The sequence below is a fragment of the Eleutherodactylus coqui genome, chromosome 3 (genome assembly GCF_035609145.1).
Source record: "Eleutherodactylus coqui strain aEleCoq1 chromosome 3, aEleCoq1.hap1, whole genome shotgun sequence".
NCBI lineage: Eukaryota > Metazoa > Chordata > Amphibia > Anura > Eleutherodactylidae > Eleutherodactylus > Eleutherodactylus coqui.
Window position 1 is genome coordinate 50,934,175 of NC_089839.1, and position 23,811 is coordinate 50,957,985.

The window sequence follows — 23,811 nt, forward strand, 5'->3', positions numbered from 1 at the left end:
CTCATCCAAGACAAAAAGACATAATGCACTTCGTTTTAACACAAACCAAAAGCAATTACCTTTACTTGGAGGTGCTTTTCGGACAGTTGCCACCTGATCCTCAGAAATGGCCAGACGTCTGAGCACATCGGCCAAGGCGGCTTTGAGCACGGTGATTTCATCCTCCTGCTGCTGAACCCTCAGTTCCAGGGCAGACAGGCGATCCTGCACATCGGAGGTACTCGCCGCAGAAATGCTATCATCTGTACAACAAAGAGGAGGAGACATTTAAGATTTTTTGCTTCGAATATGTAATTTTTGGGGGGTTTTGACAAAAATTTGCATAAAAATTTAACAGGCACATAGCAAAGGATTATAATGGTCAGTGAGGCCAACAGTAGAGCAGCCTGTCTGAGGGCTCAAGAAACTCTGCAGTCCTGTGGACCTCCTCAATGAGGCCCATTTACCAAGTCAAACGAGCCACAATTCCGCCATTCGCTGCGCCGGAAAACTGGCATATATGGCGGATGCCACCTTATGCGGTAAGATAGAGCGTAACACGCCCATTATACACAATGAATATACGCAAGTGGACCAATGAATGTACTTTTATCGACTCCATTCACCACATATTATGCTTATGTGAGCCCGGCCAAAGGGGGAAGCCAACGAGAAGGGCGCACCAGTAAGAAAAAAAGTCTAGAAAGTGTATTAACCCTTTCCAATCCAATTTGTATCCTGGCTTTCCTAGGGGGCTTACTCTTTTTCTGCCATTATACAATATGCTGACTAAAGCCAGTACTGCATGAGGTGACTCGTTGGATAGGCTCTGACAGCAGAGAGTCTGGCAACATACAGTAAGAGAACCCCAACGGACGTCTTCCAACATCGGAGCTGTACACCCTTAAATCATAGTGTCTTCAGAGGTCAGACAATGGATTGGAAGGGGTTAAGATGCACCTAATCACAGCACCATTGTGATTAATTGGCTGTCAGTCTTGTTTCATGCTCCATTTCAGGCCATATAAATCTGCCCTACAGGGTCAAATGAGCTCTGCTCTGCTGCACTGACAAACCGAGCTCTGCTGCATCTGTACTGCGCTATAATGTACAAGTAGTTCACCATTTACAATACCCAAAAAGGATTGCTGCACCTACAGTTAGGCCCATATAGCGCCGCCCCTTCAGATATGTACATCCACCCAGTTAGACATGCATAGTCCTCATATACTGGACCCATCTGTAATGGAAATTGTATTTCAGGTTTAACATCAGTCCGTAAATTCTGTTAATTTTACCAAAGGCTCGTTTACTGCGCATCGCAATCATTAACTTAAAATATCTGCCGGCAAGACACATGGCCTCAATCTACGAGGCTGAAGAAGGAATCCAAGAATCTGCTCGGCCACTTAAGACGTAGATTAGCAGACGAGACTTGGCGCAGTCAAAACTATTCTTCAGAGGTAAAGGGGGAATTACAGCTTCTGCATCCAGACTCCCCGAACTCAACCTCTGCAAGTCAAATTAATGCACCAAGCTAGTTTTATTATACATTTAGGAACTAATGGAAAAGCTAGAAGGAGCCGACGGCATGAGCCGGCCCAGATACATTCCTGTTTATGGGAGCAATTTATGGCCACTACACATTTATAACAGAGTAACTTTGCACATGACCATGACTACCATTAAAAGGGGACATAAATCAAATAAGCATCTTAAAGGGGTTGTCGCATGAAAAAAAAAAAAAAAAAAACCTTCAAGATAGGGGGATGAGCATTTTATCATTGGGAGTTCAACCACTGGGACCAGTGATTACAAGAAGGGGATCTCCAAGGGTCCCTGTATGGTGTGATGTCACGGGTGCACACTTCCATTCCATTCATGTCAACTGGATTGCTGGAGTTAAGAGTCCAAGTGTTCAGTCATCTCGGCAATCCACCTGGAATGAATGGAGCGGTTGGGCGCACACATGCGCACGACTTCATTCAGGGACACTGAAGACCCCTGCTCTTGTGATCGGTGGGAGTCCAAGCAGGCAGACCCCCAACAGACATCACTTATCCTGAGGAAAGGGAAGTATAGTTGTGGCACAAACCTTAAATGATGCCAAGGACCAAGAAGTCCTTAAACCAGTTGTCTCCAGTAACCAGTTAAGAGACGGTCAGCTACTTCGATCCCTATAAGCCAAGCTTGTGGTCTCCAAGTAGCTGACCCGCCGAGTCTGGGGATGCAGGCTAGATCTTTAAATTTCCCCAACATTTTCTTATTTTTAGTAGTCAAACCCCTCACTAAATGCCCAGCTATGTAGTCCGCTCAATGCATTCAACTGCGGATTTGAGCGTTGACAATGGTGGAACGATACGGAAGGCAAGCGTAAGGCCGATTTCATACAACCAAGAAACTCACACAAGATTGGTGCGTTGCGAGACGCACACGTTTCACATGAATTCAACCCCCATTCTTTTGAATGGCGTCATACATGAGCTGCTTGTCCTATCATTTCGTATTCCTTGGAACCCATCACTTAAGGTTTCCAATGGGGCAGTAAAACACCACACGGTGTGCATGCAAATGCGATACTTCCCATGGGAAAGACTTGCTGTTCCTACAGAGTGACTGAAAGCCGTGTCGGAGGATGCCCTGAAACACACGTTGATGAGTTAAGATATCGAGCAGAGTTTCTTGGCCAAAAAAACCGCACTCACTCATGAGTCGGTAGCCTAAAACTTTTCATCCCTGAACTCAGCTACTTTGTAGCAATAAAAATTTTTTTTTTTAAAATGCATGCTTATGATATACATGTAGAAAATCTAGTAAGCGTTCATTCAGTTCCATATGCGATTAAGGGCCCATTCAGACAACCATATATTCGGGCTGTGTGCAGTCCCTTGCATTCCCTTGGCAGCACACAGCCCAATAGCAGCCTATGAGGCTATTCAGATGACCAATTTTTTTTATTGAGTTTTTCTTCAACACAATTTCATGCATACTGTTAAAAATCAACTGGCTTTACAGAGAAAAAGACAATCAAAAAAGTTATGGGTTACATTCTTCAATTCACAAGAACCACATTGCAATGCAAGGTGAATTCAAAAGGATTGAAACAAAGTAACAGTTTCATACAGTACAAACAAATAGTGCAACCAAAGCTTCCGCAATAGAATGAGTTATGCAATAAGTTAGTTTTAGTTGGGTAGGTATAATGTCTACAAGTACATCTCAGTATTATTGTACCTTGTCACCACCTGAAGCTAGGACCACCTGAAGCTAGGGGTGTGACAGGGCTTGGATGGAGGAACGCCTCTGTCACACCCCTAGCTACCGGATAGGCTGACTTCTGTAAGGTCCTAGCAGCAGCTTGTGTATTGATTTTAGCCAGGGCTGCAGGATTAGTTTTCCTGTTATGAAAAACCTTACAGCCCATAATGTATGCCTATTGCAGCTGTAACATGGAAGCATTTAGAGCTAATAATCTAACAAACCCTAACCCTCCAGCTCTGGCAAAAATTAATACACACGCTGCAGCAATGAGTTTTCCAGGAGCAGTCGCCCCACTTTCATCTCCCCTGCCCAACCGGTATCCGCCACCTCCACTCACTGTGCGATATCCTGCCGACACTGGAGGAATCCCCTGCAGTGAGGCAATGCCACCGCTCCCTCACTGCTCCAGCTCTCCTGCCGCCGTCGTCTGTGTCTTCTGCCAAAGCCGCTCCCAGTCTTGCCGCTGCACTTGGGGGGATTAAACACAGCTGTGCGTCTCCTTCGGCCGCTGTCGATGCCCATGTGAAGCAGGCCCTAGACGGTCTAAAACCTATTCAGATACCACACCATTGAATTCTGAGGATATGGGGGTCAATATTTCCAGTTCATGATGGCACAGAGCATCGAGAATGAATTTATCACTCTCTGGAGGACCACCCGTGTGTAATGCCTCATTTCACCTGTGGTGATGCTGCAGGGAAATTGAACACTTCCAATATCAGATGGATATCTTGTAATTAAATTGTCGAGGGACGCTAACAAAAATGGACTGTTTCAAGCAAAGAACCCCTTTAAGCGAGGAAAGCAAAGGGCAAAATAGTTGAACTGCATAGTTTTAAATGAAGCATGACCGCTAGAGAGCGAGCACCACCTCACCGCCCTGCACTGCGTCACGAGCGGCAAAGTAAATAAACACAATGAAAGACACACGAAGCCCGGAGGTCTAGGCTTGGGTCATCGGAGCTGGAAGAGGTTCAGTCAAGAGATCGGCGTTGGCTAATTGGTGGAAAATCTCCTCTTTGCAGCAAACGCGGTAAAAGAAAGCTATTCATATAGCCGATGCTGCAGCTGTACTAATGCTCGACGTGACTTACGTCTTCCACACTGGAGATTTAGTAAAAGCTGCCAAAGTAAAGAAAACCTTTACGGGTGAAGACAAAGTATGTAGAGGAATTATCTTCACGTAGTCCCAATTAGGGGAGCGCAGCTGTGGATTTTCAGTCTAGGTATGTTAATAATATAATGCATGTGTATTTAACACCAAATTAAACATATACAGGGCTTCCGCGTGGTACGAATGGAATAGAAACTTCAGCGGAGGTGCCAGACCGCAGAGTACATGTGTCAGGAAGATCGAGGAGAGCAAATATATGCAGAAAATGTGCGCAATGCAGAATTGTAACAACGCATAGCCAACACTTATCACAAATCACCTACAGGGAACGAGGGGATTTTAGGTTGCTTCAGGATGGTGAAAACGTTGCAGGTTGTTTATATAGGACAACATTTTGTACCTTCTTTAAACGTTCACACCTAGCAGATTTTGTTGGGGATCTGCACCATTTATTGCGGTTTTTTTATGTAAATCTGCAGCGGGCGTCACCCTTTCAATCGAAGGGGTGAAATCAGCGGAGGATCAATGTCGAAATCCACTACATTTGAAGGTACCCTTACTTGTCTCTATACAATAGGATCGGAGTCAACGTAACTGAAATGTAATGGCTCTTACGATTTTTGATCACATTTACGAGAGGTCTTCTGACTCCTTGAGACAGTACTTTGAAGAAAGAAAAAAAAAAAAGGAGACCGTCAGCAGGTCTGAAAAACTGCCGACAGCTCCCTATAGGAGCGGTTCTAAAGCGTCCCTGCATGTATGCATGCCGTCAGTATCTCCAGTGTGCAGAAACATTTCTAGCTGCTGACAAATGCCATGAGGCCAGAACTTTTTTCTGCAGGGCCCTTGGGACGCTCCAATGAGCTGCTCCGATAGCTGTAGCAGTCTCCTGATTGGATGCTACAGCTGTCAAGCAGTAGCTCACCAAAGGAAGTTCAGAGAAAAGTCCCAACCTCATGACCCTTGTGGCAGCCCAGGGAATAACACTTTCTACAAACTGGTGCTACTGACAGCATACATACAGGTATGCTTTAGAACAGCTCGCCAGCTCACACACATTTAAACTGCTGAGTCTCCTTTTAAAAAAAGGGGTTGTCCCACTTCTAGCCATTTTGTTGCAGGAGTAAGACGACTGCTCCATACATTGCACAGTGGCCTATGTTGGTACTACAGGTTGGGTCCCATTCACTTCCAAAAGGACTCGTTACCAACCCGAGCTGCTGTGCAATGTCGAGGCAGCAGCGTCATTACCTCCCTCCAGTTGTGTGCAAATACTGCCCCTGTGCCCATGCAATAATCATCCCGGCGTAATATGTGAAGGGCCTGTCAGAGTTCGTGCATGTTGACATCAAGTTCCGTGAATCTGTTACATTAGAGCATCAACACGATGCCCCCATTTTCCGCCCTCTTGACACTTTAGTAGGCTATTTAGCAGCTAGTATAATGCTAATAGAGTATCACACTCCGACGGCTCTTCAGCAGTTTGACCATCTGGCATAAGGGTTCGCTATACTTGGAATGTCACATGATCTTAAGGTTGCTTAATGGTTTAGGTCAACAAAAATACAAAAGATCCATCAGTCATGAGCAGTAATAGTAACCGCGTTCTGATCCAGAGGAAACCAGAGTAAAGCCGTCTGTAAGCCATCTGCCAATCTAACAAAGCCTTGGGGTGGGCAAAGATTCCTTGCAACACTAGACCGGGGCACAGAATCCCTGGCGTACAAGTGATGGTGTCAAGCACATCGCGCTCACGGAAGGTTAGGCCGAGATGTTTTCCCCTGTGCAGGAATGTTCTGCGCCTCACACTATGTGCAACCCAATGCTCCTCCAACGGATCACCTATCCAAAACTGAAGCCTGATAGTCACACGCCATGGAAGACCAGGGACAGTTACACGGCGGAGCAAATCTGCTACGTCAACAGATTTCCAAGAGGAAAACAAAGTCACATGACCTAAACTGCGCAAGTCGCCAAATCGAGTCATGTAACATTGCTGTCAAATATTTCTAAGCCAGGTACCCCCGCACCAAAACTTCTCCTTACAGAGCGTCCCCTTGAAGCCCCCTATGTCAGTTAAGGCCTTAATAAAATCACATTGGGGTGGGGGGGGTATAGCCGCGTAGGGCAGCAATTTTGCACTGACAACGTATGTCATGCACGCTGCCATGTGAGGCTTTTTTTCCATGACCAGTCCGATTGGCGTGGGTCTGTGGTTCGGGACCTTGCTCGATCAGCTGTTCACCGGGCTGGCTGTCCCCCTGTACAGAGCAGTAACTATACTTTGTGGAGAGGCCCAAAATGGTAATGCAAGAATAGTTCCCATTCACGCCACCTCCCATCAATCCGCCATTAATGACCTATGCTATGAAAAGGGAAAATTATTCTAGACCTGGAAAGCCTCCTTAAAAAAAAGGGATTGTCCCACTGATTGGGTGGGTGGATCCTGACCCCCAGGATGCCCACCAATCAGGAAACCTGGTGCTGAACAAGGTGGTGGTCACACACGCACCCTGCTGCTCCACTCATTTCTCTGGAACGGCTGAAGACAGCCAGGCACCTTTAATTCTAAAACACGAGACGGCTCTGCAATGTAAACACGTTCTGTTTCGTCACAGGTATGGATATCGAGTGTCGGGGCCTCCGACCACAAAGCCTGTGCAGACTCAACTAATTCTTTTCTCAGAGAGTCCCACATACAGTAACTAATTGAAGTTTTCCAAGCAGAAGAATGTAACAAGGTGCTGGGAGCAGACAAGCCTGGACACTTCCTGGCATTCTCCGCAGACCTGGCTGTCATGGCTTTATGGATCAGGCTGCATGAGTAACAAGTCATCTGCGGCTTTATTTAGGTGGCTTTCAAAACACGAGTTCTCAGGAACTTCTCACAACACAATGGAAGATGGATATATAGAGAGATTTCCACCTATCTGAAAGCTCATGTTCTTACGCTGCACAGAGGATGACATGTCATATTGTGCTTTGCTTCCTTCCAAGAAAGCCCATCTACAGATGGGTCCCTCTTCTGGAGTAGTCTCTGGTTTGGCTGACATGATCTCATTTGCATACTCTTGTCCCAGGGAGCATTGCCTGGAATGAGTGGCTATATGGTAACCTGGGTCTCTTCAATGAGAACCACTACCGCCCTGAACTACATCCAAGAGTGCTTTTACACGGGAGGACTGTTGGCCATTAAAAGGCAAGATGGGAAAACCTGGCAGCTCTGTTCTAATTCCCTAGTGGAAATAGCTGAGGGCTTAGTGCTGTTCTGTACTGAAGTGAATGGGAGCTAAGTCAACTCCTCAAGCTACTGTGCAGCATGCTGTGCTATGCCATCCTGGTAGCTTCATTTCACTTTAATGAGACCTATGGAAGCTGTGCTGCAGTAAGCACTCTGCTTTTCGTAGGCTCTGGATGGGTGGCCAGTAGCCACGGCAGCTGTTTGCCATCTCTGCTATGAAAAGCAGAGATGGGGATACCCCTTTAAGGGCCTGACAGCTGTCCAAACAAGTCTTGGTTTGCTCTTCCAACCAGTGTTGGACATTCCTAGCCGTGTGACATTTCACACTGTCTTGTTGGAAGATCCCATCTGCCCCAATGAAGACAAACAGCATGTATGGCTGTACGTGATCTGCAAGGATGGAGTCCTAACCGGATCGGTTCAGAGTGCCTTCCACATGGATGAGCGGCACAGAATGCTACAGGGAGCAATGGTTGCAGGGAGTTTGGCGAGTCAGGCAAGAAATATCAGAACAAATTCCATGTCAAGACAACGTGGCTTAACAGAGAAGACAACCCTCTGCCAATCAGCGATGGTCCAATTCCAGAAATTACTGTGCAAATTGAAGCCTTTTCTTCCCATGCACCTTAGTTAGCATAGCTGCAGGGACCACCCATCTGCTTCGGAGCCCCATACACATGAGGGGGGGGCAATGATATGTTTCAGACATATCTGGTAGCCCCCTGGTTTCTTTTCATGGAGAGCTGTTCCACTGCAGATTATCGGTCAGCCCTCATGCACCTTCACAGCAGACATTCACCTCTCACATCAAAGGCACGTGGTGAGAATTGTGAAAGGGCTGCGGGTCGACGCCTCCATTGACATAAATGGAGGCCGTCCGTGTCGATTCCACTGTAAAATAGAGCATGCTGCATTATTTCTTCCGTTCACAGAATACACAATTCATATCTGCAAGTGTGAAGGGAGATTCCAAATTGCACGCCTTTCAATGGCCGCGTTTTACCACGGAACGTCCGTGCAGACGCAGATTGTGGAATCCCCAACTTACATCCAGTCGTGCCAGGCCGGCCTTAGTGTTCCCCATTGACCAATGTAAGAACGTATCACACGCTATGTTGGGTATATCAAAAGCAAAACGTATGCTGCGCTTTTGAAGACCATTAAGAACACAAAAACGTACACAAACATAAGGAAGGTCAAGCAGTCTGAAGTACGCATTTGTGAACTACTTGTGACCAATTATACTCTAAGTTCGTCAAGTAATAGTTTAACTTTTTTTGTATAAATATGCAAATAGGTGGCGTTCTAGAGGCATTGCTCCATCTACCAATCACTAAGTGCCTTCTCTATGGAGAAACCATACCCTTTCCACCCTACATCATAGGCCTCTTACATAGTCAAGCCAGCAACCTACTATACACAGTTTTGGGGGTTTTGCCCCTCATCAGTCTGTACAGGAGCAGACTCTGGCTTTGGCTTATGTTCCCCCCAGTCATTGTCTTCTAATAGGTGGCGCTGTAGAGGCATTGTTCCATCTTATTTGCATGTTTCCCAGAGAAGCATGCATGACCTTCTACAAGTCTCCTCACAAGATGCTCTCCCTAAGGAGAAAGCATACCCTCCACAGCATACTTTTTGTATTTATAAAAACACAAACCAAAAACATTCAGAGAGCCTCGTGTGGCGCAGAGTGTAAGCTCTCGCCTGTGACCTGAAGGTTGCAAGTTCGATCCCCGCACGATTCAGGTAGCCGGCTCAAGGTTGACTCATCCTTCCAAGGTCGGTAAAATGAGAATAATAAATTACCTGAAAGCGCTGCGGAATAAGTTGGCTCTATACAAATACCAAGATTTATTTATTTATACCCTTGACACATGGCTAGAATGTGATCTGAAAATTTTTTTTATTTTTATTTTTTGCATCAATGCTTCATTCAGTGCTTGATCAGTAAGCAGCATAACACCTGAACACCTGAGAACTGTTTTTTTTTAGTACAATTACATTTTTAGTTTTTTTTCTATTTATAACAGTTCATGGATGTTTTATGCAGCCCACGTAGTTTTTACCAAAAACACTAAATGGAGCGTCTGATGCAATTTTTTTGTACACCTATTTTATAGAGGTTGCCCTTCTTGAAAAGAACCCCTGTTCATGTGTCCCGTTAGGGGATACAGACTGTCTTCAGTCACTGCCATCTTAGTACTTCATGCCAATATGAGCGCTCAAACGTTACTAAGAGGGGCAAGATTACATTTTGAAAATCTCATGCGCTTTGCTGCTACTGAAAATGTGCGCAGTTTCTGTACGGAAATTCCAAGTCGAATCCGCCCTGTGTGGACCCAGCCTAATGGATGTATGGTGCTGGTGTACATCTGCATGGAGTTTAGCAATCCTAGCAAGTATGGCGGGTCAACTAGACACAAGCACTAAGGCACCACTCACAGCGTTTTAGCAGGCTTTTGAAATGCCCGCTAAAAACGCTGTACTGAACCTCCATTGATTTCAATGGGGCTTTCTCAGACGAGCGTTTTAGATCTGGGAAAGGTTTTCATTTTGTAAAGTTTAATATTTTTAAAAACAGAACTTTTTGCCGTGCTGTACAAGAACCACAAGAACCAGGATATTAGATACAGATTACTGTGTTTCCCGTGTTTACCTAAAAATAAGACATGTCAATTTTTGCCCCAAAAGAGGCACTAGGTCTTATTTTTGGAGAGGTCTTATTTTACTTGCGTAGCAGTGGCGGTCTAGGTCCCTGCAGCTCCTGCAGTCCTCGGCCAGCCACAGAGGATTGCTTCCTGGCTACAGGATTCATAAATCCCACCTCCAAACAGCGATTGCTGTGATTGGTTATTCAAGTGCTGCATCGATAGTTGTGATAGGTTCTGCGAGCGCTGCTCAGCCAATCAGATTGGTTCATAGAGAGCTACATTGATTCGCCGAGCAGTGGCCAGCCAAGGACTGCGGGAACCATGTTGGGACTCTGGAGAGCAGCGATAAGAATCTAGACTGAGCCTGCTAGGTAATGTATTAATTTTTTATTATTATTTTATCCCCATGTAATTTGGCTAGGGCTTATTTTCAGAGTAGTGCTTATATCTCAAGACTCCCCAAAAATCCTGAAAAGTCGGGCTAGGGCTTATTTTTGGGAAAACCCTGTACTAGAATTTCCAATATCTCCCTTGCAGAAAAGATAAAGCACTATTAAACCCTATTGGCAAGCTTGCATGCCCAACTTAAAGGGGTTGTCCCGCGCCGAAACGGGTTTTGTTTTTTTTTCAATAGCCCCCCCCCCCCCCGTTCGGCGCAAGACAAACCCGATGCAGGGATAAAAAAAAAACAAAAAAAAACAGATAGTACTTACCCGAATCCCCGCGCTCCGGTGACTTCTTACTTACCTTGCGAAGATGGCCGCCGGGATCTTCACCCACGGTGGACCGCAGGTCTTCTGTGCGTTCCATTGCAGATTCCAGCCTCCTGATTGGCTGGAATCGGCACACGTGACGGGGCGGAGCTACGCAATGACGCGTAGAAGGGGGCGGAGCCAGAACTCTGCTGCTGCCGAGACCCAAGAGAAGGGAGAAGACCGGACTGCGCAAGCGCGTCTAATCGGGCGATTAGACGCTGAAGATTAGACGGCACCATGGAGACGGGGACGCCAGCAACGGAACAGGTAAGTGAATAACTTCTGTATGGCTCATAATTAATGCACGATGTACATTACAAAGTGCATTAATATGGCCATACAGAAGTGTATACCCCCACTTTTTCGCGGGACAACCCCTTTAACCCTAACAAGGTTTAAGCCTTATCTGATTTGCTATATAGTTCTATTAGACTTGTATACAAGTAGTAACAAGATTACCCGAGGCGGGTTCCTTCTGCACAGGAGGCTTGGACCCTAAACACCCAGCTCATCACTATCATTCCCAGCAAGTATGGACAGCTGGAACAAGAAGGATGGGGCCATGGCACCAGCTGTAGAGCGAGCTGTCAACATCCGAGGTGCAGACGTCTACAAGATTCTATCCAGACACAAGAGAGCCTTACATAAAGCGATGAAACGTGAGGTTATACGAAGCACGAATCCCCCTAACATTGAGAAGGCCACTGGAATTACATGAAGCTTCAGCTAAAAAAGTGTAGAAACTGAAGCCAGTCTTTACTGCAAATTTTGCATATTTGCTTAACTGTATATAATTAAACACCGGCAGCAGTTTTCTAGCGTAAACAGGAGACAAATTTTGATGAATGCCGCTGCATATAAAAATTTAAAAAAAAGTAAAGTACAACTTTACGAAGCTCAACGCCTAAAAAACTGGTCAGGTGTAAGCAGGATGGGACGGGCTGCAGTAGCTGGAGAGATTACTGCCATTTATGCCAGGGACGCTAAAAACTGTGGTGCAAATTATGGCATCTTGTAGCCGACTTGGATGCAGTGAGCTAGCATATGGTCTGCCAAAAGATTGCCAAATTAGTCAGGAGGAGGAGCATGTCTGACCCCAGCATAGTACAAGTTAAAATTGGCATGTAAATCCCCATCTAAAAAGGGTTTCTCAGGGGAGACACTGGTGGGAGACACTGGTGGGAGAACACCCCCCCCCCCCCCCCACCACACACGGTAAGGCAAGCAATTGGCTCCAGTGGTCATATTAGCAAGAAGGTAATTTAAAATATAAGCAGCAAGCACCCACAAATAGTAATGCAAAAAAAAAAAAAAAAAATTATATATCCCTCTTTAAAGTGGTATCCTGGACACGAGGCGTCGTTTAGATATAAATTTTTTTTGCGCTAATATAATATATATATATATATATATATATATATATATATATATATATATATATATATATATATATATATATATATAGCGCGATTGTGGGAAATGCAACGTTTCTGGTCACTGACCCTTCTTCAGCCCTGATGACCAGCGGACCCTATGACATATACCCCAGATTGAAAAGGGAGATGCTGACCCAATACATTGAATTTTCTGGAGTTGCACAATAAGAAAAATGTTTGCATTACCATTTGTGAGTGCTTCTGCCTTCTATGCAGTATAAAGCCATTGACCAGTGTCTCCCTTATCTGGGGTAGCGCTAGCTTACTCCTCTATAGCAATAAGTGGGATGGCATCGCTGCCTGTAAGAGTGGAAACCAGGTTGGTGACAATGGAGGAGGCGGCAACATGAGAGGGTGACAGTGAGGGCCCCCCCCCTGGCTCCTCTACGCACGCCTTCCCCTTCTCTAGCCCGGGGCACTTGGTGTAAAGGAGTCGTCTGGTTACTGTATGGCACTTTAATGATAACTACACTTGTTAGAACAAATCCAGTAGTACTTACCTCTCAGACCCCACAGCATAACTGTTCAAACCCCCCTGACCTGGCGCCATATCGTGCCTTATCAACATCCATCAGGAAGAGCGCGGGGCTGCAGTGATAGATCACTGGGGCTCCGGACGGGAACGTTTTAACACACATGCACTTGTTAAAAATCTCATGTAGAAGCCAGACAATCCCTTTAAAATATTAGAAATCCCCTTTAAGAAATCATGGTATTGGCTCTATACTGGCTTTACATGTCTTTCTTCTACACATTTCCCCAAAGGGATGAATAAATGAAAAATGTTATAAACTGCTGACACATTCATTTGGACGGGTGCCGGGAAGTCTGCAGGAAATCTCTATGATCACAGCTTTATCGCAACTACTCTGAAGATTTATAGAAAATTACTTATTAACTAACTCCTCAAAAAAATGAAAGAAAAAAAAACAAATTTCCCCGTATTAGCGAGAAGCGAACACTGAATGAAGTATTAATCAAGTACGGTCTCGGCTTACAAGAAAAATACGGTCGCTACTTAAAAATGTCCGACACCTTAAGGAAATAAGCCTCAGCCGTCCACCGCACTTTAACAGATGTATCCCCGCCTCACCCCATTGTCTCAGTTGTTTCATTTTCCCCAGAGATTTCACAAGTCCGACTCCCCTCCCCCCCCCCCCCCCCCCATCAGAGAAAAAGCAGAACTGTTTAGTTAACCTCTTTCATAAGAGAAGGAAACATACACAAATTTATGAATGATAAAGAAAAATGAGGCGACTTTGTAGTCTTTATAAAAAGAATCATTTATCGTGTTGCGTACACAGCTCCTATGTACACCCTTGCGTCTCCGTGGTTACAGACAAGCAAATGCAGTCCAGTCCTGCAGTCACATAAGAGAGGAGGCATAAGAGTATAAAAGCTCGTCTGTGGACTTTCCATACGTGCGCGGTTCCGTATGGAATCTGTATGCAGTCCACACATCTGGTTACATCAGTAGGCCCCCCCCACACCCACCCACCCAGTCTGTGCCAAAAAATAAAAGACTGATGTATCTTGACACATTGACCACTATGGATCTCTGTGCAGTCCGGGTCAGGTTTTACACTCTGAACATGGACTTTAGCGCTTGTGGGACTTTGGCCATTCCCCCCTTGCCAATATGCACAAAGGTGATCCAAAAAAATTGTTTGACGGTCCAGCCTCATCACCCAACATCAGAGCCCATCAATGGCCTTGTGGATGAACAGATACCAACAGCCATGATTTAGACTCTAGTGGGATAGTTTCACAGAGGCCAATTGTTGCAAAGGGGTGGGAATGGTGTCATATTAACCGCCCCTCTGATTGGACAACAATAGCCAAATACCATGCAGCTGACTTCCAGAAAACCAACTGATGCCCTTATCCATTGGAGAGACCATCAATCCGTTAATTGGGTCAGTCATGCGAAAACAGTAGAGCTGCTGTATTAGGCACAGTCGCGTCCATCTACTACAGGGTTGTGGAGCTCCAGCATTGTGGACACCTTGTCCTGGTTAGCTATTCCTTTCTCTGACACTCCTGGCACCGCCGCCTCAGCTGGTTATGTGAGCTCATTCTGACCAGCTCTGGTTTACTTGGGTTTATGTATTTTCAAATTAGTCAGTTTTCTAGTCAGCATAACTCCTGTTATCACGGACCCTACCACACAAGCTCTGCAGAGAGGGACAGACAATCCTGTCAGTTTCTGATTAGAGGCTCCTATCAGGGTTATAATGAAGAAGCCCATCCTCCCGGCTGCATACTTATGTTCTGTAGCTTTCGTTAAGTATAGAATATAGATGGTAATGTCCGTGTAGTAGTGATGGTACCGGCTGTAGCTAATTATCTGATATTATGCTGATGCATTATGGGAGTGTTAGTAGAGCATAAACTGAGTGAGCAGTGACAATCTCAGCAACAAGGCGGTGACTGGTGAGCATCAGACAGGAGGCAGCACTACATGAAAGGCAGGCAAATCAGGTAAGGATTGCAGGGATGGAAAAATGTGTTTTTGCCAGAGTAGTTTAAAGGGGTTGTCCCGCGGCAGCAAGTGGGGTTATACACTTCTGTATGGCCATATTAATGCACTTTGTAATGTACATTGTGCATTAATTATGAGCCATACAGAAGTTATCAAAAGTTATTCACTTACCTGCTCCGTTGCTGGCGTCCTCGTCTCCATGGTTGCCGTCTAATTTTCGCCGTCTAATGGCCAAATTAGACGCGCTTGCGCAGTCCGGGTCTTCTGCTTTTCTCAATGGGGCTCCGTGTAGCTCCGCCCCGTCACGTGCCGATTCCAGCCAATCAGGAGGCTGGAATCGGCAATGGACCGCACAGAAGCCCTGCGGTCCACAGAGGGAGAAGATGCCGGCGGCCATCTTCACCGGGTAAGTAAGAAGTCACCGGAGCGCGGGGATTCAGGTAAGCGCTGTCCGGTGTTCTTTTTTAACCCCTGCATCGGGGTTGTCTCGCGCCGAACCGGGGGGGGGGGGGGGGGGGGGGGGGTGTTTGAAAAAAAAAAACCCTGTTTCGGCGCGGGACAACCCCTTTAATTTTTTTATTTATTTATTTTTTTAATATAAAGGATTTAATAAATAAAAAAACTTCGCCATGCAACCATTTAAGGATAGAAAAAAAAAATCTTTACGATTAAATTATTATTAGAAGCCGGTCGACACAATCAACCTCAGGCACGTTCATTTCCGACAAACTCAAAGGCTTGTCACGTTTTACAGTTAAACCGCCATTAATCAGCCTGGTGAATAATGACATGTGGAGCTTCTGAATGGCTTTTTAGTGTTCATATCGCTGCGCCAAATGCCACCCACCACTTCCTTCCTTTGTGTGTACCAGCGGTGCAGCATATCCTGCCTGCACAGAACTATGGCCACATGGCATCCCACCCAACGGATGTAACAGGCGCTCTAAGCACAGATTAACGGTCGAATCCTAGGAACGCCATAATGTACTGCGGCCGCCAAGCGCAGCGCTTCCCTACAGTAATACTGAAATATATATTAAGGACAGTGACAACCAACTTGGATGTATCCCAATACAAGTAGTTTTCAGTGTCCATTAATGAAAGTTTCTATTCACTGACAGAGGATTTGAGAACAGAATAAAAAAAAAAAAAAAAAAAAAAAAGTATCGAAAAGTTGCAGAGCTTCTACACAAGGATCCGGGACACTCCGAAGTGTCCCATCTACATATAGAGAACCACCGGGCCGCCGTTAGATGGGGTGATTTATGAATGCGCCTTTGTCCTGTTGTCAGAGATCCCCCATAAATAAAGCTTGTGCCGTTCCAGGAGGGTTTAAGGGATTCTCTGCGGCCTCTCACAGATCAGAGGGGTGAGAGCGCTTCCCGTATGACGGACATGGCCACATGGGCAGCCGCCACCACAATACAAGCTGTTGTGCAGATGGCACGCTGTGTGCCGAGGCTAAAAGGTCCGTGTGATGACAGGAAATGAATGAAAGCACAAGGATCTTCCATAGCGAGGTCACAGTATTCTCCGTACAGCGGGGACAACCATTTTTAGGCTAAAAGTCAGAGGTGTCGGATTTCAAATAGCAAATCTGTAGCAATTTCCAGCATAAGATATGATAGGGCACTGAAAAAGAAAACCAAACAAGCTGTGGATATGCCCATTCATGGATTGTGGTGGGCTTTGTCCCCTTCAATCTATGGGTGTGAGATCCACAGAAAAACCCACCCCGTGTGGCTCCTGGATCCCACCCAGCTGCACGCTCACATAGCGCATATTTGTGTGGAATCAGCGATTATTAAATGCCGCCCCTCGCATGCCTGCAGCAGATTTACACTTGCAAATTCTACAGATGCAAATTTAGGACAAAATCGGTACAATTCTGCATGATTGGGGGGGGGGGGGGGGAAGATAAAATAGAAATAATTGAGCGGGCATTTTTTTTATTTCAGTGACAGATTTTAAGTCCATGCTGCAGCATCTGCGCCACGTGCGAACATGACCTTAAGCGCAGCCACGCGTCAGAACTCAGCAAGGTATTGCGTGCATGAATTCCACCTCTCTGAACCAAGTCAAAAAACCGCTGCCTTCTGGTGGCGAGCGGCACGTGGATTTGGCCCTGTCAATGGGAAGTCACAGCGAACTCCGCCACGTGTGCGTACCCATAGACCACCCTCACACATGCAGTTGGCAAAACACCATGATTTTGATCGGTGTTTTTGCTGCACTTTTATTGCTGGTTTCAGACGCAGGTTACTGTGTCAGCGCTTTTTTTTACGCACCCCATAGAGATTAGGTGCGTTAATCGTGGTAAACTAGAGCAGGTAGCACAAAAAAAAAACAAAACGATGCGATTTCTAACACCGTGATAGAGCGCGGGTCTGCAAGGCTCCATTGAAATCAATGAAAGCCATGCACCATTCAATGTGGCTCCACTGTCAGAGGCGATGTTGTATACAGCACTGCAATCTTCATCAAGCCTCAGAAGAATGCAAGGCCTTGGGTATATGGAGTCTGTACGGTGGCAGAGACTCTCTAGCGCCCCCCCCCCCCCCCCCCCCCCCCCCCCCCCCCAGACCTGTTAATATAGGCAACGGTCAATCTTAAGGTGGCTTTGTATAGGATGATTATCGCTCCTAGGTGAACGGAGGGGGAAGCGCTCTGAAGATCTTCCGGTCGCCCGCCTCCAATCACCCTGAACCAGTCGGCCATCCATCGTTGAGGTTGCTTATCAATTGCATTGTTTCACTAAACTGAAACAAAGTAACCAATGCACCATTTCTCACCCATTAACCCTTTGGATTCCAGCTTGCATATGACAACTGTCAAATCACTAATTTGAGCAATCAGTTGGCGGCTCTCGATAGACATGGAAAGTACATGCGAGCCGCCACACACAGACAAGCGTTTCTGCGTCCAGATTGGGACATCACTACCCACAAGTGGCCGCAGGTTGTGCACCCCATGATTTTAAGTGATGGTGGCCCGACGACCATCTCCAGACAAAAGGAACAGGATAGAGCTGGACGTCCACTTCCTTCTTGCACGAGATTGATTGCTAGAGGACGCCGGCAGCTGCCTATATATAAGGGTCATCGCATTGTATCATAGCAGACAGTATGGAGTAACGTACGGATCTACACGGTGCTTACAGAGAAAGTATTCTAAATATAGCGCCCCCCGATGCATGGAAGTCCTAGGTGTCATGCTTCATATAGAGGCAATGCCATGAGACAGACTTCCTTCTTTTGTAAACACGGCTCAGCTGAATGACTATATGCAAAAATTCGTAGACCTCCCTGCTGCTCCGACCCGCGTTCAAAAGACGCAGCTGCGCCAATTTTGGGCTATAATAACCATTAACTAAAAAGTTTAAAGAACTTTAAAAGTAATTAAAAAAAAAAAGTTAGACATCCGAGAGGAGTTTGTCACTTGGCACAGTGCGCTTTCGGGTTTAAGTGACAAAGCCAGCACGGTTCCATATGCTAATACTACTACGTTACCATTGCTCAGGTTCCGGAGTGTGGAGGAAAACCCCGCAGGCGTGAGGTCAGGCAGGCTGGCTTCCATCCTGGCACCTATTTCACACGTCCTAAAGTCGAATTTGTCAATGTTTCCTCGCAACCTCCAGAGCTTCACAGCAAATCCCCGTGCGCTGCGACAGACGTCATACTTTGAATTGTGAGGAAATCCTCTGGGCCCAGATGGCCTACCACAAAGCACTTCTGTATTGGCACAAAGAAAGGCTGGAGAAGACGCTGCTGCCCGGCTCCTCTGTGCTGCGCTCCGGCGAGAGGGAGCGAGAGGCTGGATGGGGAGGAGACAGTCAAATCTCAGTTTGGTGCTAGTAATGAGAGTCAAATGTCAGGAGTCCAGGCACACAGTCATCCTGACAGGCAAATGCCTTTCCCTTACTACACTGCCTATCAGTTACATGAAAACACTTGAAAAATATACACCCCCCTCCTCGGGGATTGCCACTTGTACAATGCCGCTGATTCATCTAGAATTGCGCTGCCCGCTCCAGGCTGTAATTATGACTTCATTAAAAAGTGTGAAAATACTTGTCACGTTCATTACCACACTAAAATATCTACAGATGTAGCAGAGCCGGACGTGTTATTTAACTCTTTTTGTACTGAGGGGGCTTAATGCCAAAACAATGGCATCGCCCGCCTTCAGGATCCTCACTGATCAGCTGATCCTTCTTACTCAGCGGGGGTGGGATGTAGTCATTGGTGGTCGGGCGCGAAGTGTAACCGACCACCGAAATCAAATTAAGAGTGAAGCCTTCTATTTGACTTCCAGCTCTGACCGCAATGAGGATCCTCAAGTGTACAAGCCCTCTAAATGAGGATTGGATAACTCCTTTTTAATCACCTATAGGCAGAATAGGTGATAAGTGTGATTGTCGGGGGTCTGACCGCTGGAACCCCCCTTCCTGAATGCAGCGGCTGTACGTGTCCATCGCTGCAGTCACAACCTATAGATGCAGCCATGCAATGCAATCTGCTATCTCCCTCCGTCCCGGGTAAGTGAATGGAGCACCGGGGGTAGTGGCAAGAAGACTCTGCGCACTGCTCTCGAGATCCCTAGCTGTCCCAAGTGCCCGGACCCTCCACAATCATACATTTTGGTGGGATAAGCACTTTCATAAATTTGAGTAAAACTTGGGAGACATTTTCTAATAACTTCTTAAATTTGGCAAGTAATGAGAGAAGTCGCAGATTTGACAAGATTAATGTGACCCAATATCCCAAACCGGTATAGGAAGAAAGTGTGCTGTATAAGCCAAGTCCTGTGTGCTGAACCACGAACATGGATGTGTACCCTGACATTCCAGACAATAATGTGCTGCTGACAATGTGGTAATACTCTGGGAATGGCCGGCCATACTTACAACAAGACGACGCGCCTTGTCACAAATCCAACACTGTTTTACATTGAACATCAGTATCCTCAAACCAATGATTAGACTGGCTGCACAGAGTCTGGCCTGAACCTATTGAACATCTTTAGGAAGAACTGGAACGTCGGGTCAGGAAATATGAACAGTGTCTATCTTCTTTGAGAGAACGTTTGTAGGATGAATGGAGGGAAATACCAGCTGAAGTGTATCAAATGTTAGTAGAAAGTAGGTCACAGAGATTATCCAATGTCATTAGGGCCAAAAGGAGCCCCACTAAGTATTAACATATGGAAATAAATACTACTTTTAACTTTTGCTCCATTGTCCAATCACTTTTAGTAGGATAGTGCATGTAGATTTGTTCTTAGTAAAATGGGGAAAGTTGGGTCGCAGCCCTTTTGGCAGCTGGAATTGCATTCATACAAGTAATCACCCAACTTTGACTTAAGAGCAGTGTGATATATTTACATGATAGAAAGGCTTACTTAACTCTACAACTTCATGATAATTAAGGTTAGAGGGGGGGGGGGGGGGGCTTACCACCAGAACACCTGATTAATTTATAGGACAAGTTCTAGGGATGTCAGATGGGCAGCTTCTTTCCTCCTCTCCCCTGCAGTTTGATGCGGGATGAAATCTCCATGTGTTCTCTGTTTGGTATCTGCTTTTTACGACCAGCTGGCAGCAGGAATTCTGTTAGATGTCAAAACAATCCCTGAGCAATTGGAGGTTATATACTGCATTATTTGTACATTCCCACATACCTCTTCAGGTCAGCACTGCAGATACACATCTCATCTATGAGAGGGCCAAATACTCCCTCCCCAGCCCCTCTAAGGCAATAGCCATGGACACTACACTTATTAGGGCTCCATAAGGAAACCGTTGCTTATTCCAGATGTGTTCGAGCTATGGTTTTAAAGTGACGCCAGATGCAATGAAACCCCATATTTATGGTATAGCTGCCCGAAATTTTGACAGATTTCTTTATGAAACCAGAAAACCTTGTCAAGGACACGCACCTTTGACAAGGTGAATGATTGGCAACTCCCATTTGTCAATTTAGTCATACATTTCCAGGAGAAGCGACAGAGGAATGGTACGGTGCAGACATCAAAGAAAAGATGCTTGAAAAGGGTTATCTCATGGGAAGCACAAATTACTAGAACGTGTCAGGAGCGGACATGCGTGCTTTAAATGACTGCAGTTATCCAGATGAACCCAGTGTGGTAAAGCGACTGAGTCATAGGGGGCTGTACCACAATTTCAAGATACCCCCTATACACAGTATACAGGATAGAGGGCAACTTGCTAATCAGTGGGGGTGTCACTGCAGAGACCTCCACCAATCCTGAGAACAGGGGGTCACCATGGGCGATCAGCGCTCCAGTCATTTCAAATGGAGCTGATGGAAATACCCGAGCGCTTGCCACTTGGCCATCTCCGCACTTCCATTAAGAATGAATGAAATGAGCTTGCACGGCCATCGCTCCCTCCTCCTCACTGCAGAGTTGCAGTAAGCCTGCAGTGAGGACAGGGACACTGGACCCCTATTCTGTTGGATCAGTGGGGGTCCCAGTAATAAGACCCCCACAGATCAGCAAGTTATCCCCTATCCTGAGGATAGGGTGATAACTTGTAATTCTGGTCTCAGGGCAGGAAGGGGAAAATTTACCTTCTTTGTGGGGTTCTGCTATGACTGCCGATGCCCAGACCCCCACTTTGGTCCGCCAAGATGGCTGCATCACTCTACTCACCAACACTGCAAAAGCGGCATGAAATTTAGAGTACTGAAGCGCTAACGATGCACAGCGTGCAGGAGGTAGTCAGAAAATCTGTGTGAGCATCTTAGAAGACTGAAGAACCCAGAAACTGCCAGATCTGGAGCACAAGACAGCAAACCAAGTGCAGAATCAACCAAGTGCAGAATCAACCAGGACAAGCCAGACGGTTGCTTTAAAAATCGCCGTGTCAACCGGCACTATAAACGTTAATCTTCAGGGCAGGTCATTAACAGTAGATTGGTGGAAGTCCATCGCCAGGGATCACCTTTTATTACAGGAAGCAAACGGCTGTCCCCTCTACAGTGAATGAGAACTTTGCCTGTAATTCCAAGCCTCGCCACTTCAACGGGAACAGAGCTGTCTACTTCTTGTAGAAATCCGTTCAGTGCTCGAGCGAACCCACGTCAACGAACTGCCAACTTACTGAGGATAGGCTATCAATAGTTTACTACCTCTTCAAAGTGTGGTGATAACTCCTAACATCAAAGTCAACCACCAAATTTATGCCTAGAACTCCATGATACAGAACGGCACATGACCCCTCACCATTTCTACTTGCAATGATCTTTAATTGACCCAAGGACACAAAAGCGCAAAGACCTCCTAGCAGTAAAATCCAGTACTTTCCTGCCAGCGTTAAAGGTCCAAATCCTTTAAAAGCAGAATGTTCTCCCTGAACCTAAGAAATTATTTGTGTACATGCTTGTAAGAAGATTCGCCAGCTATGAATAGCATGGAATGCCCTGTCAGATGAGATGCACACACTAGTTATATAATTCACTTCACAGCCCAGTAACACGGCCCCCAGCGCTCTGCCCCGGTCCAGGCACTTTTCCATATAATTCACACCATTACTTTCTTAGAATATCTCCTTGGCAGGAGTTTTCGTAGTTTTAAGAGGCACCCTGGCAGCGGGCGGGCTGCGCAGTCTTGGCACCTCGCTCTTTTGTCAACAAATCTCAAATGAAGTGAAAGAAAAGCAACACGTTTTCTTCCCTCTATAATGATTAAAATCTGGTCCTGCCCATTATCTCGTGAATACTCCTGGGAAGGAGACGTGAAGAAAAACAGCCCGCGGCGCTGCTGGTCCTGCAAGTCGAGCAAAAGGCAGGCCGAGGAAACATTTAAAGATTTCATAAGCTGCAAACAAAAGCACTCTTAACCCTTACGCCAAGCTGAAGATGCAGAAATTCCTTGAGCCCATAAACCCGGCATCTTCTAGTCGGGTGGCTGCTCGGACGTCAATTTAAGCCCCTTTTACGCGGGACGATTGTTAGGCGCCTGACAGCGATCACTCAGGTAATGAAGGGGCAGGCTGGAGATCATTCTGGTTTTCCCGCCTCCATTCACAGTAAACCGGCATGAATGATGCAGCGGTAGACCAATGATGATTTTACGGTCTGCGTGAAAGCACCAGATCGGTCTTTGACGGCACGATAATCGTGCGTACTGCTCAATGTGACGAGCGATTTGCACACTAATCGAGCCGTGTAAAAGGGGCTTTGCATAGAGGTCTTGATAAAATCCTCCAGAGCAGAACCTGAAAACAGAGCAGAAAGGAGAAGGGGGGCAGCACTCGCCTCAGGATGCTCTGCTCAGACGTAGCAAAGTTGTTGCAAAGTTTTCCATACAAAATCTGCAACAAACTACAGAATGCGTGAATTGGGTTTTCAACAAAATAAACTTTACACTTTTTTAATTAGCGCAGTGTTTCAAATGCTGCTCTAATCACGGTACAACGCCCCTATTGATCTGCGCTTGAACGTGGCATTTCTAACACCGCAATATGATCACAGTCAGCTGTATTTTTGCACTTTAACGCACCTCATCAGCAATCACAACGATCGGGTGCGTTAAGAGACGCCGCTTGAAAATGTGGCAAAATACCGCAATTTTGAACGTGACGTTTTATGAACACGTGTATGAGCAGCCTAAACCTGCATACGGTTCTATGAATTCTTATCCACTGACCATATACAAGAAATAGAGAAATCGGACATCACGCCTGAGACTTCGCTCAAAGCGCCCCTCCCATCGTCCAGGACCAGAGGGTCACTGCAGCGTGCGCCGCTAGATATGCAGTGGAATATGTGTCTTCCATATTTAGCAAAGACTAAGAGATCTTTATGACACCTACGTTTCCAGAGATCTAACGATGGGCGACTATAATTCATCAGGCTTCCACTGAATCCA

General features: G+C 46.1%; 1 protein-coding gene across 3 annotated transcripts in view; it reads right to left on the reverse strand.

The window, feature by feature from the left end:
- EML4 (EMAP like 4) overlaps positions 1 to 23,811 on the reverse strand; it is a 157,429-nt gene that overhangs the window by 77,514 nt on the left and 56,104 nt on the right. For 2 of the 3 annotated variants that reach the window (XM_066595575.1, XM_066595577.1), the window contains exon 2: positions 60 to 242. In XM_066595575.1, coding sequence (XP_066451672.1) covers positions 60 to 242 — 183 coding nt within the window. Of the gene's footprint in view, positions 1 to 59; positions 243 to 18,428; positions 18,700 to 23,811 lie in introns of those variants that run through there. The other variant, XM_066595576.1, reaches the window with a different exon arrangement.